This window comes from Acomys russatus, chromosome 5, assembly GCF_903995435.1.
Source record: "Acomys russatus chromosome 5, mAcoRus1.1, whole genome shotgun sequence".
In the NCBI taxonomy this organism is placed as follows: domain Eukaryota; kingdom Metazoa; phylum Chordata; class Mammalia; order Rodentia; family Muridae; genus Acomys; species Acomys russatus.
Genome location: NC_067141.1, coordinates 36,824,830 through 36,843,186, shown reverse-complemented (window position 1 = coordinate 36,843,186; position 18,357 = coordinate 36,824,830). Strand labels below are relative to the sequence as shown.

Below are 18,357 nucleotides of genomic sequence, written 5' to 3'. Positions count from 1 at the left end.
TACCCCTAGGCTGGCCAAGGATTCACTGTGAGTCCCTGGGTGGCTTTGAATTTGGTATACTCCTGCCTCAGATCTCTCAGTTTGTAGATTACAAGTGTGTGCTGCCATGCTTGTTATAGTTTAACCTTTGCTTTAAGAAATAGTTTTATTGAAAATCAGTTCACATATCTATAATTTATCTATTTAGTATATAATTTATTGCTTTTTACAACTATATTACATTTGCATTTTTACATTGATATAATGACAAGATTATATAGCCACCACCTTTATATAATTCCAGACATTACAACATAGCATGAAGAAACTGTACTTTACTAGCAGTTCCTTCTCAGTGCTCTCTTTCCCTGCCTTTGTTAACAACTAACTTGTTTTGTATTTTTCTTGAGACTTTGTTTATTCTTGAGTTGGAGAGATAGCTCAGTGGGTATGTGGTTTTGATATGTATGCACAAGGAACTAAGCTCCATTCCCCAGCACCTACAAAAAAAAACAAACAAAAAAAAAAAACAAACAGAAAAACCGAAAAATAAACAAGTATGAATGCATGCCTTGTAACTCTAGTGGAGACAGGTGATCCTAGGAGCTCAGTGACCGGCCAGCGTATCCTAAATGGTGAGCTTCTGTTTACTAAATGACTCTGTCTCAAAGGAATATGGCAGAATGATGGAGGAAGATGTCTGATGTTCTCCTTTGGTGTTTGCATGCAGATACACTTGCCTGCACACCCATGCATGCAGCACGGACACACAGATAGATATGGGTGGTGGAAGGGGGAAGAGAGAGAAGGGGGGGAGAATGAATTAGTATTATTTTTTGACATTGTTCATAAACTCATCCTTATGTGGCCTTTACTGTCTTTAAGGTTCATTCACGTAGAATGAATTTGTAGTAACTTTGTATTGTCTCTGTTCTACTTTATAGCTGCACCATATTTTGTGTGTGTATTCTTTAACTGATGGATAATTGAGTTGCTTCTGTCATTTGACTACAATGAATACTGATATGAACATGGACAAAGTTTTGTCTGTATATAGGTTTTAAATTTGGGGTGTATATCTAGAAATAGACTTACTGCCTTTATATTGTAATGGTTAATGTTCAACTTCTGGAGGAACTACCAGACAGTTTCCCAAAGCAGGCACATTTTGCATTCTTACTACCAGAATGAAATTTCCAATTTCTCCATATCCCCACTGGCACTTTTCATTATCTGTTCTTCTGATTATGCTGTCTTAGTAAAAACTAGTATCTCAGTGTGGGTTTAATTTTTATTTTATTGATGGTTAATGATTTTCAACATTTTTTTTTCTGTATTTGTTGACCATTTTATGTTTATGTGCATACCTTGTTTGGAGAAATGACTTTAAGACTTCCTCTATGTCTTCTTTTGAGTTCTTAACAGTTTTTTTATACATTTTTGATATATATCCTTTTCATATTCTCTCTCTGGTGGGGATCAAATTAAGGGCTATGTTTATTCTAGGCAAATGCTTTACAACTAAATTACAGCCCCCACACCCAAGATTAAGTGTGTGTTAAATATTAAACCCTAGGGAAGTGCTGTAACTACCCAGCTATACACTTCCTTTACAGGTAAAATAACCTTTCTATTCAGTACATTTCCTTTCTTTCTTTCTCTCTCTCTTTTTCTTTCTCCCCCTCTCTCTTTCTACCTTTTTTTCTTTTTTTATTATGTCCCTTGTAGCAAAAATATTAAAAAATTTGACCTAGTTTGATTTACTTAGACTTAGTTTATTGTATATGCATTTTGGCTTATGCAAGAAGTTTTGGCTAACCAAGGACACAATGATTATCGCATATATCCCTATATGTATTTTATAATGTTACCTCTTTAAATTTAGGTTACATGTCCCCCCTGTCAAGTGAAGATACCATATATTAGGTATCATAGCTTTTTAATATAAAATTTAACAAGGATATGGCTAAGTGAAATAATTATTAAAATTAATAGAATTTGCATATTTTCTCTTATATGAACTGAGTATAGGAAATGCAAAGAAAAATATATTTACTATGTTTTATAATTTTGCAATTGAACAAATTGTTTAAAATGATATTGACTCCTAATTTCTATTCCTTTCTTTTATACAGATTTGAAACCAAAATTGATTCATTTCATATTACTGGCTTACCAGATAATTCAAAAAAACCCCACCTACTGTCTTCATTGGATGATGCATCACTCTTTCAGATTACATTTGAGATAAATCCTTTAGATGAAACTGTTTCTCAGAGGTGTATCATAGAGGCTGAACCTTTAGAGATAATATATGATGCAGTAAGCATTTTCTGTATTACTAAGTTTCAATGTGTTTTCATTTGCTTTGAGTTAGTGCTTCATGTTAGCGCTGCTTATTTTAACAGAGGACAGTCAATAGTATAGTGGAGTTCTTCAGACCTCCAAAGGATGTCCAACTAGCCCAACTCACTTCAGCAACGTTGATAAAACTTGAAGAATTTCGAGATAAAACAGCTACAGGTAAAGTAATTTCTGAATTAAATAAAATATTAAAATTTTACTTTGAATTTCTAACTGGATATAGTTCAGTGAAACTAGTCTGATGCTTTTGCCATGTAGTAATAAAGATTATTTTTTTATACTCAGCTTATACTTAATAATCACATTTAAGTTAATTGAAAATTTAGGTATTTAGACCTCTATTTGTGATAGTAGGAGGTTTCTTGTTTTCATTCTTTTCACAGTGAATTCCAGAATTTGGCTGAGAAATAAAAGTGCTATCTTTTTGTGTTCTCAAGGAGAATAAAAGGTGCTCTTATAGACTTTCATAGTATCTTTATGTTTGAATTTGTAAATATATTTTCATATTTGTTTATTATTTATTTGTGCTTATTCTTCTACTCTTTGCTACAGATTCCTTTTGTAGTTCAGATTCTTGAATTCCTTCCAGCTCAGGTGCATGTTTGCAGTGGAAACCAAAGCAGAAGTGTTCACTAAAGCTGCTTTTTCAGTCATTTCTTACCACATAGAGACAGATTTGCACAAGTAAATGTAAATTTGTTGTATTTAAATCTAGTAGCCAGTCAGATTTAAAATTTTTCTCCAAGATATTTTTTCTAAGTTTTTATTTTACTATTCTAGATAGTATTAAAAAGTATATGTCTACTATACAAAACCCAAATGTTATATATCTTAGTATAAAAATAATATTTTTGTATTTTTTTTAAAAGAAAACTAAAATTAACTTACTTTGGAATAGACTGATAGGTATTATCTGTTTTGATTATTTTCTTTTTTCCCTTTCATTTTCTTCTTTATTAGTTTTGTTTCATTAGCCTTTATTAATTATTTCCTTGTTTTCATTTTTTGTTTTCTCTTGTGTCAGTGTCTTTATCCTTTGTAAATATTTCAGGTTAATTGGAGCATACCCATATTTATCCATTAAAATAAATGAGGCTTTTTGCCTGCTTCTTTGAAGTGGAAGATTCTCTGGTAGTTTGTTACTTTTGGTTGTCATCTGCTGGGATAGAGAGGTACCTAGGATGCAGAGCATCAACCTTTGAGTGTGTATGGGAGGGTGTTTCCAGAGAAGACTAACTGTGGGTGAAGACCTACTCAGAATGTATCCAGGATCATCCCACTGTTCTAGGGTGGGGGTCATGGAATAAAGGGGAAAGGAAGAAAGCCAGTTAGCACAGGTTACCTCTGTTTGCTGGCTGCCGTGGTGTGGACTTCTGTGATCCACAGGTCTCTGAAACCATGATCCTAACTTAGTAGATCTTCTGTTTCAGTTGTTTAGCTAAGGTGTTTTCTCACTCTGACAAGATGTCTACCACTGATAGAATCGCAGTAATAGAGATTTCTTGGTTACTCAATTATCCATCAAGCGTTGAGTGAAATAGCTGATACTGTGCTTGATTTTGTGACACTCTGCAGCAACCAAAGTAAATGTAATTCCTTTTTTCTTCTGATTCTTAAAATTGAAAGTAGAGTTATTTTCTTTTTTAAAATATATTTTATTAATTCCAATTACATCTCAATTGTTATTCCATCCCTTGAATCCTCCCATTCCTCCCTCCCTCCCAGTTTCCCTTTACTCCCCTCACCTATGACTGTGCCTGAGGGGGTCATCCTCCTCCTGTATATGCTGATAGAGTATCAAGTCTCTCCTTGGTAGCCTGCTATCCTTCCCCTGAGTGCCACCAGGCCTCCCAGTCCAAGGGACATGGTCAAATATGGGGCACCAGAGTTTGTGTGAAAGTCAGACCTCATCATGTTATTCTTTCTAGGTTTCTAGGACCCACTGGATCCTTCTATTTCCCCATTCTCCCTTGCTTTTCTCACCTAGAGTCCCAATAGGATGTCCTTACCTCTGTCCCACTTCCTGGTAAGTGAAGACTTTCATGGGACATGCCCCTTGGGCTAGTGTCCTGATATAAGTGAATATATACTATTTGATTCTTTCTGCTTCTGGGTTAACTCACTCATTATGATCACTTCTTGTTCCATCCATTTGTCCACAAATTTTGGGAATTCCTTGTTTTAAATAGCTGAGTAGTATTCCATAGTGTAAATGTACCACAGTTTCTTTATCCATTCTTCTATTGAGGGACACTTAGGCTGTTTCCGTGTTCTGGCTATTATGAATAAGGCTGCTATGAACATGGTTGAGCAAATGTTTTTTTTGTTGTGTGCTGGAGCATCTTCTGGGTATATTCCAAGGAGTGGAATAGCTGGGTCTTGAGGAAGCCCTATTCCCAGTTTTCTGAGATAGCGCCAGATAGATTTCCAAAGTGGTTTTACAAGTTTGCATTCCCACCAGCAATGAAGAAGTGTTCCTCTTTCTCCACATCCTCGCCAGCATGTGTTGTCGCTTGAAGTTTTAATCTTAGCCATTCTCATGGGTGTAAGATGGAATCTCAGAGTTGTTTTGATTTGCATTTCCCTGATGACTAAGGAGGTTGAGCATTTCTTTAGGTGTTTCTCAGCCATTCGATATTCCTCTGTTGAGAATTCTCTGTTTAGTTCTGAGCCTCATTTCTCAATTGGGTTATTTGGTTTGGTGGTGTTTAATTTCTTGAATTCTTTATATATTTTGGATATTAGACCTTTGTCAGATGTAGGGTTAGTGAAGATTTTTTCCAAGTCTGTAGGTTGTCACTTTGTTCTCTTGATAGTGTCCCCTGCCTTATAGAAGCTTCTCAGCCTCATGAGGTCCCATTTATTAATTGTTGACCTTAAGGCCTGGGCTGTTGGTTTTCTGTTCAGGAAGTTGTCTCCTGTGCCAATGTGTTCCAGGCACTTCCCCACTTTTTCTTCTAACTGATTTAGTGTCTCTGATCCACACAGACTTGAGTTTTGTGCAAGGTGACAAATATGGATCCAATTGCATTTTTTTACACGTAGACATCCAGTTAGACCCGCACCATTTGCTGAAGATGCTATCCTTTTTCCATTGAATAGATTTGGCTTCTTTGTCAGAAATCAAGTGACCATATGTGTGTGTGGGTTCATTTCTGGGTCTTCGATTCGATTCCACTGATCAACCAGCCTATGCTATGCCAGTACCATGCTGTTTTAATTACTGTTGCTTTATCGTACAGCTTGAGATCAAGTATGGAGATTCCTCCGGATGATCATTTATTGTACAAGATTGTTTTAGCTATTCTGGGTTTTTTGTTTTTCCATATGAAGTTGAGAATTGAGCTTTCAATTTCTTTAAAAAATTGTGTAGGTATTTTGATAGGGATTGCATTGAATCTGCAAATTGCTTTTGGTAAGATGGCTATTTTTACTATGTTAATTCTCCCGATCTGTGAGCAAGGAAGAGCATTCCATCTTCTCATGTCATCTTCAATCTGTTTCTTCAGAGTTTTGAAATTTTTTTTCATACAAGTCCTTCACTTGCTTGGTTAGAGTAACTCCTAAATATTTTATATTGCTTGTGGCTAACATGAAGGGTGTAGTTTTCTTAATTTCTTCCTCTGCATGATTGTCATTTGTATATGGGAAGGCTACTGACTTTTTTGAGTTAATTTTGTATCCAGCCAATTTGCTGAAGGTGTTTATCAGCTGTAGTAGTTCTCTGGTGGAATTTTGGGGGTCACTTATGTACACTATCCTATCATCTGCAAATAGGGATAATTTGACTTCCTCCTTTCCCATTTGGATCCCCTTGATCTCCTTTTGTTGTCTTATTGCTCTGGCTAGAACTTTGAGTACTGTATTGAAGAGATATGGAGAGAGTGGGCAGCCTTGTCTTGTTCCCGGTTTTAGAGGAATTTCCATGAGTATCTCTCCATTTAATTTGATTTTGGCTATTGGCTTGCTGTATATAACCTTTATTATGTTGAGGTATGTGCCTTGTATGCCTGATCTCTCCAAAACTTTAAACATGAATGGGTGTTGGATTTTATCAAACGCTTTCTTTGCATCTAAGGAGATGATCATGTGGTTTTTGATTTTCAGTTTGTTTATATGGGGGATTGCATTGATGGACTTCCATATATTTGAAGCCTACCTGGTCATAGTGAATGATATCTTTGATATGTTCTTGTATTCGTTTTGCAAGTATTTTATTGAGTATTTTTGCATCAATGTTCATAAGAAAAATTGTCTGAAATTCTTTCTTTGTTGGGTCTTTGTGAGGTTTAGGTATCAATGTGACTATGGCCTCATAGAATGAATTTGGTAATGTTCCGTCTATTTCTATCTTTTATAGTAGCTTGAAGAGTGTCGGTATTAGCACATCATTGAAGGTCTGGTAGAATTCTGCACTGAAACCATCTTGGCCCTGGCCTTTTTTTGTTTGGGATACTTTCAATGATTGCTTCTATTTCTATAGGGGAAATGGGACTATTTAGCTTGTTTATCTGTTCTTCACTCAATTTTGGCAAATGAAATTGATCAAGAAAATTGTTCATTTCCCTTAGATTTTCAAGTTTTGTGGCATATATGCCTTCGAATTTCTTCAGTGTCTGTTGTTATGTCTCCCTTCTCATTTCTGATTTTGTTTATTTGGATACTGTCTGTCTGCCTTTTATTTAGTTTGGCTAATGGTTTGTCTATCTTATTAATTTTTCTCAAAGAACCAGCTCTTGGTTTTGTTGATTCTTTGGACTGTTTTCTTTGTTTCTAATTTATTAATTTCAGCCCTGAGTTTGATTATTTTCAGACGTCTACTCCTCTTGGGCGTTTTTGCTTTTTTTTTCTAGGGCTTCCTGCTGTGTCTTTAAATTGCTTATGTGCGATGTTTCCAATTTCTTTTTAAAGGCACTTAGTGCTATGAATTTTCCTCTTAGCACTGCTTTCAATGTATCCCACAAATTTGGGTATGTTGTTCCGTCATTTTCATTGAATTTCAGGAAGTCCTTAATTTCTTTCTTTCTTTCTTCCCTGACCCAGGTGTCATTAAGTAGAGAGTTGTTTAGTTTCCATATAATGTGTAGGCTTTTTGTTATTTCTGTTGTTGTTGTCATTGAATCCATTTTCATCAGTTCTTGAACTGTTTTATTGATTTCTTTCATCTGATTGTTTGCATATTCCTGAGTTTCTTCCATTGCCTCTTTATAGGCCTTCAGAGCTTGAAGAGTTTTATTGATTTCCTTCATCCGGTTGTATTTTCCTGAATTTTTTCCAGTGTCTCTCTATAGGCCTCTTTTGTGTCTTCCACCTGTTTGACTGTGTCTTCCTGCATTTGATTATGAATTTTATTTGTTTCTTCCATTACCATCCTCATAACTAAGGATTTGAGGTCTTTTTCTTGTATTTCCACTGCATTTGAGTTCTCTAGGTTGTTTTTTTTTTTGGGATAACTGGGATCTGGAGATGCCATATTGTTTTGGGGTTATTTGTGTATGATTTTACATTGTCCTTTAGTCATATTGCCGTCTATGTTTTTGGCAGGTAGCTTCTGGAGTTGGGTGGAGGGAGTCTCAGGATAGATTCACGCGTTTTCTCATGATTTTCCTAGGCTGGAAGCTCTGATGCTTCACTGGTCTGGATGGCAGGAGGCTAGCCCTGTAGTTTCCATGTCTCACAGTCAGTGATCCCTAGCTCCCCTGTACTGTGGGTCCTGTAATCATCCTGGGTCTCTGAATGAGCTCTCCAGGAACCGAAGCAGGTCGGGCAGAGGGGGTCGGATGGCCACTCTACTCCCTGTCTCCCCGAGATTTCCTTAGTTCCGGAGCTTTGATGCTCTGCTGGTCTGTGGTTCTCAGTAGCGTCGGGACGCAGACAGCTCACAGAGTCCAGGTTAGTGTCCTAGGGCCCAAATAGCACACACTGAGTCCAGTTCGCGTCTCAGGACCCAAACGGGTCTCGGAGCCTAATCCATGCACTTAGTCCAGTTAGCACTGAGTCCAACCAGGGTCTCAGGGCCTGGACCGCACACCGAGCCCAGCCAGAGTCTCAGGGCTGGGACTGTGTGCCAAGGTCAGCTAGAGTCTCTGGACCCAAACTGCCTGCCACGTCCAGCTAGGGGGGGACTCTGGGCCTGAACCACGTGCTAAGCTCAGCTAGAATCTCTGGGCCCAAACTTCTCGCCAAGTTCAGTCAGGGACTCTGGACCCAAACCGCACGCAGAGCTCGGGTAGCGTGTCAGGGCCCGAACCGCCGGCCGAGCTCAGCTAGGGACTCTGGGCCCAAACTGTGTGCCAAGCTCAGCTAGATTCTCAGGGGCCGAACAGAGCACCGAGTCCAGTTTGGGTCTTAGGGCATGAGATGTGCGCCAAGTTGAACTTGGGTTATGGGGCCCAAACCGTGCACCGAGTTCAGCTAGGGTCACGGGGCCCAAATCTTGCACTGAGCCCCCTCTCCCGCAGCAATTCCCACAGGTTACCACGCCAATCGCCTCGGCCAGAGGGTTCCCAGCTGCAAACCTCAGCTGCCGCCGCTGCCACTCTGATCCAAGAACATTTGCACTCCTCCCATGTGCAGGGGTACGCAGGTTTTCTGTATTTTGGTCCTTTCGAACTGTGGAGTACTCCCGCTGTAGTGGGGTGGGGAGCTTGATATTCCTGGTTCAGAATCGTTTACTGGAGCTTCTAAACATGGTCCACACTGCTTGCCACCATCTTGGATCTCCTCCTAGAGTTATTTTCATATAGTATATTCTGATCATGGTCCCTGTCTCTCATATCCCAGATCCTTTCCCCGCTTCCAAATTCACACCTTCTTTCTCTTTCTTAAAAACAAACAAACCCAAAAACAGGCAAATAAGATAAGAATAAAATAAAATGAACAAACTAATAAGTAAAAAAAGGAACTCAGAGCATGAAATGTATATACCTCCAGAGATATAAATTCATTCTCTCTCTCTCTCTCTCTCTCTCTCTCTCTCTCTCTCTCTCTCTCTCTCTGTCTCTCTCTCTCTCTCTCACACACACACACACACAGATACACAAACACAAAACCCATAAAAATACAAAATTGGAAATCCTAATATACGTCAAAAGGCCAGTAAGGTTAAAAAAAAAAAATCCCCAATGAAGCAATATGAGACCAGAAAATCTTTAAAAATATGTTTGAGTTTCTTTTGTCTTCGGCATGTACTTGCTGGTATGGGACCTACCTTTAAGTGTGGTTTGTTTACCCAGTGTGACTCCCTTAGAGAAACAAAGTTTTCATTTGTTAGCATTTGTTAATTGGAAATAGCTTCTTAGAGATCGGAGTGTGTCCACTTCTCATAGCAGTGCTGGGACACTGTCTTTATTGTGTCTGTGCAGGCCCTGTACTGAGGTGTTTTCTCACTGTGACAAGAAGTCTAACTAGCAGGATCGCAGTAATAGAGATTTTTTTGTTACTCACTCGTCTATTAAGAATTCAGTGGTGTAGCTGACATTGTGCTCCATTTTGGGACATAGAGCAGCTGCCACAGTCTCAGTGAGTTCATATGTGTGTCAATCTTGTTGTAGCTGGAAGATACTGTTTCCTTGGTATCATTTACCCCTCCTTCCTCTTAACAGTCTCTTCTTCAGCATAGTTCCCTGGGCCCTGGGGGTGGGGGTGGGGGGATTTGATGGCATCTTTTTAAATTTTGAGTGCTCCATGGTCTCTGATTATCTGCTTATTGCCCGGTTGTGTTTCTCCGTTAGTTGCCATCTACTGCAGTAGGAAGCTTCTCTGACGATGGTTGAGTAAGGTATTGATCTATGGGCATAATAGAAGGTTGTTAATTATTTTACTGCTATATTACTTTTGCAGAACAGTAGTATTTGGTTTTCCTTTAGGTCCTTGGCCTACCTAGTTTCAGATTCTTAGCCACCAGAGCAGTATCAGGCATGGGTTCCATCTTGCAGATCAGGCCCTAGATCTAATCAGATAATTGTTGATTATTCCCACATGTGCCATTAATGCACCAGCATATCTAACGTTGTGTCACCACTGTAGAGGATTGTTATGTTCACCTTTCTCCTCCCGTAGCAGGCATGGTACCTTCTGGTACCATGAACACTAGTCAGTAGTGGGGGAAGACTCTAACTGGGCACCAGTCCAGTGAGATATGGAAGTAAGTGTTGTCATCAGCAATGGGTCCTTATCATTAGTTTGTGGAGAGAAACAGCTTTGGCAATAGTCTGAGTTGTTGAGAGGTTTTTTTGGGCTGCTGGCCAACAATTCAACTAGATGTAACCCATTCTTAGCACTGGAGGATCACTTGATTGTAAGAGATATCTAATTGGGACTATTTAGTTTTCTTTCATATATGTATATGTTTAAAGAGCTTATATTGTAATAGATTTTATATAACCCATAATGTTAGCTGTTCATCCACCATATTCCATCTCTTTCCTGTGCTTTCTCCCCTACTTCACTTAATCTTCCCATTCTAGTCCATACAGTTTCTCTCTCAACTATGCAAACTATTTCTCTTTCCTAGAGAGAGCCTTCCCTCTCCCTGGTTCCTTGTTCTTTACGTAACTGTAGTTATTCAGACAGTAGCATACCTTTTGGGTGCTTAAAAGCTAGCATTCACATAAAAGAGACTACATGCCGTATTTGTCTTTGGGGTTCTGACTTACTTCACTAGGGATGATTTCTTTTCTAGATCCATTTACCTGCAAATTTTATGATTTGAGGTTTTTGCTGTTTTGTTTTGCTTTTGTAAAAGCTGAATTTTTTTTTTCATCCATTGACAGACATACAGACTGTTTCTAATTTCTTGCTGTTATGAATAGAGCAGCTATGAACATGTTTGAGCAAGTGTCTCTATAGTAGGATATAAAGTCCTTTGGGTATAAGCCCCTAGTTATAGAGGTGGATGATGAGGTAGATCTATTCTGAGCTTCCTGAGGTAGTGAGCACTGATTTCTGTAGTGGCTGTACAAGATTGCACTTCCACCAGCAATGGATGAGTGTTATCTTTCCTTACATCCCTGCCAGCTTGACCTCAGTTGTCATGTTGATCTTGGCCATTTTGACTGACATAAGATGAAATCTTAAAGTAGTTTTGATTTGCATTTTTTAAAAAATGTCTAAGGATGTTGAACATTTAAGTGTTCTCAGCCATCTGTACTGCATTTTTGAGAATTCTGTTTAGTTTATCAAGGCTTTTCTGTATGTAATGAGATGATCATACAGTCTTTGTTATTCATTGTATTTATGTGGTAGATTACATTTATTGATTTACATATGTTTACCCATTCCTGTGTATCTGGAATGAAGCCTTCTTGATCATGGTAGATGATTTTTTAAAAATGTGTGTGTGTATTTGGTTGGCAAGTATTTTAGAGAGTTTTTTTTTTTTTTTTTTTTTTTTTTTTGCACCTATGTTCATAAGTGAAATTTGTCTGTAATTTTCTTTCTTTGTTGGATTTTTAAGTTTTCCAATTTGGTGGAATACAGATTCTTAAAGTATGTCCTGATGGTTCTTGAGTTTTCTTTGTTCAGATGCCCCCCTTTTCATTTCCAGTTTTGTTAATTTGTATATTCTTTTCTAGCCTTTTAGTTAATTTGGCTAAGGGTTTATCAATAGTAGTTTTCTATAAAAAATACCCAACTGTTCCATTTATTCTTCTATCTATTTTTGTTTCTGTTTTATTGCTTACAGCCCTGAGTTTGAGTACTCCTTGCTCTTTATTCCTTTTGGTTGTTAGTTCTTCTTGTTCTAGAGCTTTCAGGTGTGCTGTTAATTTACTTGTATGAGGTCTCTCTAAAATTTTTATCTAGACACTTAGTGCTGTGAACTTACCTCTTAGAGCTACCATCATCGTTTTCCATAGTTTTAGGTATGTTGTTTTTTCATTTTTATTGAACTTAAAATTTTTTAAAAATTCCTTTCTTAATTTTTATATTGGCCCATTTTCTATTCAGTAATGAATTATTCAGCTTCCATGGATTTATAAGTTTTCTTTTGTTGTTAATATTAAGCTTAAATCTGTGGCAGTCAGATAGGATGATGTTATTTCATTTTTCTTGTATCTGTTGAGGTTTGCTTCGTGTCCAAGTATGTGGTCAATTTTGAGAAAAGTCCGTGATCCACCGAGAAAAAAGGTGTATTCTTTTTGGCTGTGTGTGTGTGAAATGCTCTGTAGATGACTGTTGGATCCACTTGGCTTGTGTTATTTAACTCCAGCATTTCTCTGCTTAGATGTTGTCTGGATGATTTGTCTTTGAAGTCATTATCAGTGTGTTAGGGTTACTTTTTGATTTTAGCTATAGTAGTGTTTCTTTTATGAACTTGAATGCCTTTGTGTTTGCTACATAGATGTTTAGAATTTCAATATTCTCTTGGTGAATTCTTACTTTGGTCCTTTTCTATCTCTTTTGATAAATGTGAGCTTGAAGTCTATTTTTTCAAGTATTAAAATAGCTACATCTTTTTTCTTCTTTGGTCCCTTTGCTTGGACTATCCTCTTCATCCTGGTTATCCTGAGATTACCTCTCTCCTTGATGTTAAAGTGTGTTTCTTGGATGTGGTAGAAAGATGGATTATATTTTCTCATCCAGTTTGTTAGTCTGTATCTTTTTATTGGGAAACTGAAACCATTGATGTCGAGTTATCAATGAACCATTGCACTATTTTGTTTTAGTGGTGTAGATTTTCCCCCTTGCTTTTCATTTGCTAGTCTGAGATTATTATTGTTTTGTTTGGGAGGGGTTGGGTTGCCTCTTTGGGTTGAAGTTTGCATTCTAGTGCTTTCTCTAGAGCTGGGTTGGAATAAAGGTACTGCTTATTTGTTTTTGTTTTTGTTGTTGTTGTTTTTTTTATCATGGAATTTTTTTCTTGATCTATTGTGACTGAAATTTTTGCTGTATATACTAATTTGGACATATATTTGTGGTCTCTTTACAGTTGTGTTATTCCAATGGGTCTGCCATTATATGTTACTTAGTCTTTTTCCCTGAAGTTTTTACTAGTGTTTTGTTGTTGTTGTACGTTAAGTGTTTTTATTATTATGTATCTTGAGGAATTCTTTTGGTCCTGCCTATTTTGTGTTCTATATGCTTCTTGTACTTTGATTAGCATTCTCTCTATTTCTCTCTCCCTCCCTTCCTCTTTCTCTCTCCCTCCCCCTCCCTCTCTCCCTCCCTCCCTCCCTCCATGACAGGGTTTCTCTAGGTTTTTGTTTGGCTTCTTAAATTTTTAATCTCAGTCTGAGTTTTCTTTAGTGATTCTAGTCATATGATCAGATCTTAAACTGTTTTCATTATTTCATTCTCTTTGTATTTTTACAGACTTTGTTAAGGAATTTATCTGTGTCCTCATTAAGGGCTTTGAACATATTGATAGTTGTTACTTTTAATTCCTTGTCTTATTTTTCAGCTATACTACAATTCTCATGGTCTAATGTAGCAGCAGCGTTACTGGGTTCTGATGGAGACATGTCTTGCCTGTTACTATGTGTTATGCTAGTGTCTAGGCATCTAGAATTGTGATGACAGAGGTGATTGTAGGTGTTGATACCTGGTTTTGTTTTGATTGGGTGGATTTTTTTGGTTGTTGATTTCTGTTGCCCTCTCTGGCTCTTAGGAAAGTGTGATCACTATGTGTTTCCTGGTAGAAAGTACTTCCTCAGGTTGGTGGGTGGCAGACAGGATTAGCGATCATCTAGTAGAAAAGGCTGAGGGGTGTCAGGAAGGAGCTGAGGGGGACTTGTTCATACCTTGAGGTAGAGTTCCCTGAGAACTGGAGATGTGGGAAGAGGGGATTCTGTAAGTAGGTTGCATTAAGACAGGGATTGTCTGGGGAGACAGAGATGAAATCTGAACCTGGAGGTGGAGTCTCCAGTGAATGGAGTTCCAGGTGAGAGGAGAGGGGTACCTGTAGAAGGTTGTTATTTGCTTGAGGATGAGAATGGATGTGATGGAAAACAGGAAGAACAGTGTGAATCTCTTATGTGAGTCCCTGCCAGATGTGGCCACTGTGGATGTCCAGCAGAGTGTTTCTGCGTATAGGTGGCTGATATAAAGGAGTAAGAAAGGGAAGGAGGAAAGCTGGGTGTATAGCAAGGATTGGAGGAGTCCTCAGCGAGTGTAGGGAGGAAGGGGAGCTCTGTCCAAGCAGTCTGCTAGAGGGCTGAGGAGGAGACTGGAGAGATTGTAGTGGAGCAAAGGAAGGAGAGTGAAAATCACCTACTAGAGTCCATGTCAGCTGTGGCCGATGAAATTCTTAGTTTTGATCAATGTTAAAATTATAGTTAGGGTAGAAATAAAACTGAAATACATATACTCCATTCTGTAGACAGAAACTAAACAGTAATTGGGACAGATGCTGTTTGTATAATGAATTATTAGCTATAATGAGAGATTGCCTTATTCATCTAAAAAGTAACTTAGAAGGTTGCAAGAAGAGCGCTTACAAAGAATATTACAACTGAGATATTGTTCACTAGGAAAGTCCATCCTCCCAAAGACTGAAGTCCAGTCGTTATTCGAGAAGGCAGCAGCTGTGACTTACTAAATGGCATTGTGGTTTCATGTTGGCAGAACTTTCTGGAAATCTATCCTCAGGTATGGGAAAGGTGTTCTTGGGACTATGTCTTATTATATATATTTTATCCAAAAACTACCTGAGGAGGTGATGAAGAAAGGTACTGGCTCTAGACTCCTGTCCTACCTGGCTTAGTATTGGAAAAAGCCTCCCTGTTGCTGAGAGAATACAGTGACCAAGGAACCCTTTCTTTCTATGGTGTGAAGTCTTTGTTCTCTCTTCAGTGCTATGCAAAAACATTTACAATCCTCAGATCTACTGTCAAGTGGGTGAATTTGCGGCAAGTTAGGAAACAAATCATTAACAGACCTAAGTGCTGTCTGAGCACTGAGATGGTTGGTTAGCTTGATTTAGCTCTAGAAGCAGGACTAGATAATGTCTCCCTCAAGTAACATGACAAACAGATTTATATTCATGGTTCACCTAACTAAAGAGTTTTTGAGGCAGGGGTCAACCTGGGAATATTCTAACAGGAAATGATTTGAGGAAATGCAAATAATACTGAGTCAGTTCCTCTATTATGTCCCAAGTTTACTGGATGATTGTCAGAATTCTTTGATTTACCTGTCTGCGTTTGTCCCTGGCCGTCAATTCAAGTTCTATCGTTATTTTAAAAACTTGTTGCCTGAATCTGCTTTATATGCATCACTGGAAATGCTGAGACCCTTCTTCCGCTCTCTATTAAGCAGTCTTGCATCACTTGCCTAGGAAAGACCTTTGGAATTTCTTTAAAACGACAGTCTATATTTCTTTGTTATATTTACCAGAAAGGCTATCCCAATATAGCCTATACGTATATAAGCATATATTTTAAAGTGTTTGTCATCGTCATCGTTATATTGAGACAAAACATACTATGAAGCACAGGCTAGCCTAAAGTATCCTTCGTTCTCAGTCAGTCTCTCAAGTGCTGGGATTATAGGGGTATACCACCCCATCTAGAAAATTATTAACTTACTTCTCTCTCTTTTCTCCCCCAAGCATATTAAGCTAATCACTGTTGTATTTGATACATCTTTTTTTAAGCTTTATTTTCTCTTTCATTTTATAACATATATTTATTTATTAAAGGTACTGACTTTAATTCAAACATATATTCGTAATAAATCCTTAGTGTTAAAAAATAAATATGATGATGTTCCTCTATATTTATGCATTTTCCACTTTAAATCTTCATAATGATAAATTAATATGCTGTTACAAACATTAAATGATTTCTTTGGAAGATTTGATTTTGAAGAAGAAAGTGGGATAGAGGAGTTCCAAATAGAAGTGTAAGCTGGTCAAGTATTGAACTTTCTGAACCAGGTTCTTTATAAAAATTATAGGACATCGCTGAAAAATGCTCTGTGATTTAATGGCTCCTCTCACACCATGGTAATACTTCCTATCCTAAGTATTCTCTGAAAAAGGAAATTACATACTCTTGAGTAGCAGGGCTTCCACACTAAATGAACTGTATCACATTATCCTTTTCACTATAGTATATTTCATTATAATTGAGGTGAAAACTCTGGTTGTGCTGGCTAGTTTTATGTTAACTTGACACATGCTAGAGACATACTTAGGAAGAGAGAATCTTGATTGGGAAAGTGCCTCCATAAGTTTGGCCCATAGACAAGTTAGTCAGTGGAGTACTTTCTTGATTGATGATTCATGTGGGAGGGCTGAGTTCATTATGAACGGTGCCAGCCTTGGGCAGGTGATCCTGGGTGTTATAAGAAAGAAAACTGAGCTAGCCATGAGGAACAAGCCGGCAAGCAGCTTTCCTCCATAGCCTCTGCTTCGGTTCCTACCCTGACTTGCCTTCATGATGGACTAGATATGAAACAAATTCTCTTCTCATTAAGTTGCCTTTGGTCGTTGTGTTTTATTACAGCAATAGAAATCTTTTATTTATTTTTTTATTAATTCATTCATATTACATCTCAATTGTTATCCAATCCCGTGTATCCTCCCCTTCCTCCCTCCCTCCCGCTTTCACCCCATTCCCCTCCCCTATGACTGTGACCGAGGGGGACCTCCTCCCCCTGAATATGATCCTAGGGTATCAAGTCTCTTCATGTTAGTCTGCTATCCTCCTTCTGAGTGCCACCGGGCCCATCAAGGGGACATGGTCAGATATGGAGCACCAGAGTCTGTGTGAAAGTCAGTCCCCACTCTTCACTTAACTGTGGAGAATGTCCTGTCCCTTGGCTAGATCTGGGTAGGGGTTCGATGCTCAATGCACATATTATCCTTGGCTGGGGCCATAGTTTGAGCAGAACCCATGGGCCCAGATTGCTTGTCATAGTGTTATTCTTGTAGGTTTCTAGGACTCTCTGGATCCTTTTATTTCCCCATTCTCCCTTGCTTCTCTCACCTAGAGTCCCAGTAGGATGTCCTTACCTCTGTCCCACTTTCCTGGTAAGTGAAGACTTTCATGGGACATGTCCCTTGGGCATGTCCAGGTATAAATGAGTATATATTATTTGACTCTTTCTGCTTCTGGGTTAACTCACTCATTATGGTCATTTCTAGTTCCATCCATTTGTTCACAAATTTTGGAAATTCCTTGTTTTTAATAGCTGAGTAGTATTTCATAGTGTATATGTACCACAGTTTCTCTATCCATTCTACTGAGAGACACTTAGGCTGTTTCCATGTTCTGGCTATTATGAATAAGGCTGCTATGAACATGGTTGAGCAAATGTTCTTGTGTGCTGGAGCATCTTCTGGGTATATTCCAAGGAGTGGAATAGCTGGGTCTTGAGGAAGCCCTATTCCCAGTTTTCTGAAATAGCACCAGATAGATTTCCAAAGTGGTTGTACTAGTTTGCATTCCCACCAGCAATGAAGAAGTGTTCCTCTCTCTCCACATCCTCGCCAGCATGTGGTGTTGTTTGAATTTTTGATGTTAGCCATCCTGATGGATGTAAGATTGAATCTCAGAGTTGTTTTTATTTGCATTTCTCTGATGACTAAAGATGTTGAACATTTCTTTAAGTGTTTCTCAGCCGTTTGATATTCCTCTGTAGAGAATTCTCAGCAACAGAAATCTTAACTAAGATGCTGGTCAAGTAATTCTTTTGTAGTGTTTGTCTTTATGAGTTAGATACCTTTCTTTTTATAAATCAAATCTTAACCTTATAGATTAGAGTGACTTTTATTTACTTAGGGTGATTTAATGACTTTTTGCAGAATTTTTGTCTACAAGATGGGGTTCTCATCTCATAGAATGTAAATGATTAGGTTTGTAATACACTTGATGTGGAAAAATGAATTAGATTAATTTAGTGTGTTAATGACATACATAGGAATGAACTAAGCTTATAAGAAGATGATGACCTAGGTGAATGAAATATTTAGTAAGAAAATTGGTTTTGTTGCCTTTTCTGGTTTACATGTGATTTTGTTGAAGATGAATTAATGACTTAGGAATTTTCAGTGTCATGAAATCATTAAGT

The 18,357-nt window shown here is 38.0% G+C and overlaps 1 protein-coding gene across 1 annotated transcript in view; it reads left to right on the top strand.

Annotated features, from left to right (window-relative positions):
• Positions 1 to 18,357, top strand: part of Vps13a (vacuolar protein sorting 13 homolog A) — a 175,261-nt gene that overhangs the window by 37,053 nt on the left and 119,851 nt on the right. The window contains exons 18-19 of the mRNA XM_051146210.1: positions 2,115 to 2,301; positions 2,388 to 2,502. Coding sequence (XP_051002167.1) covers positions 2,115 to 2,301; positions 2,388 to 2,502 — 302 coding nt within the window. The remainder of the gene's footprint in view (positions 1 to 2,114; positions 2,302 to 2,387; positions 2,503 to 18,357) is intronic.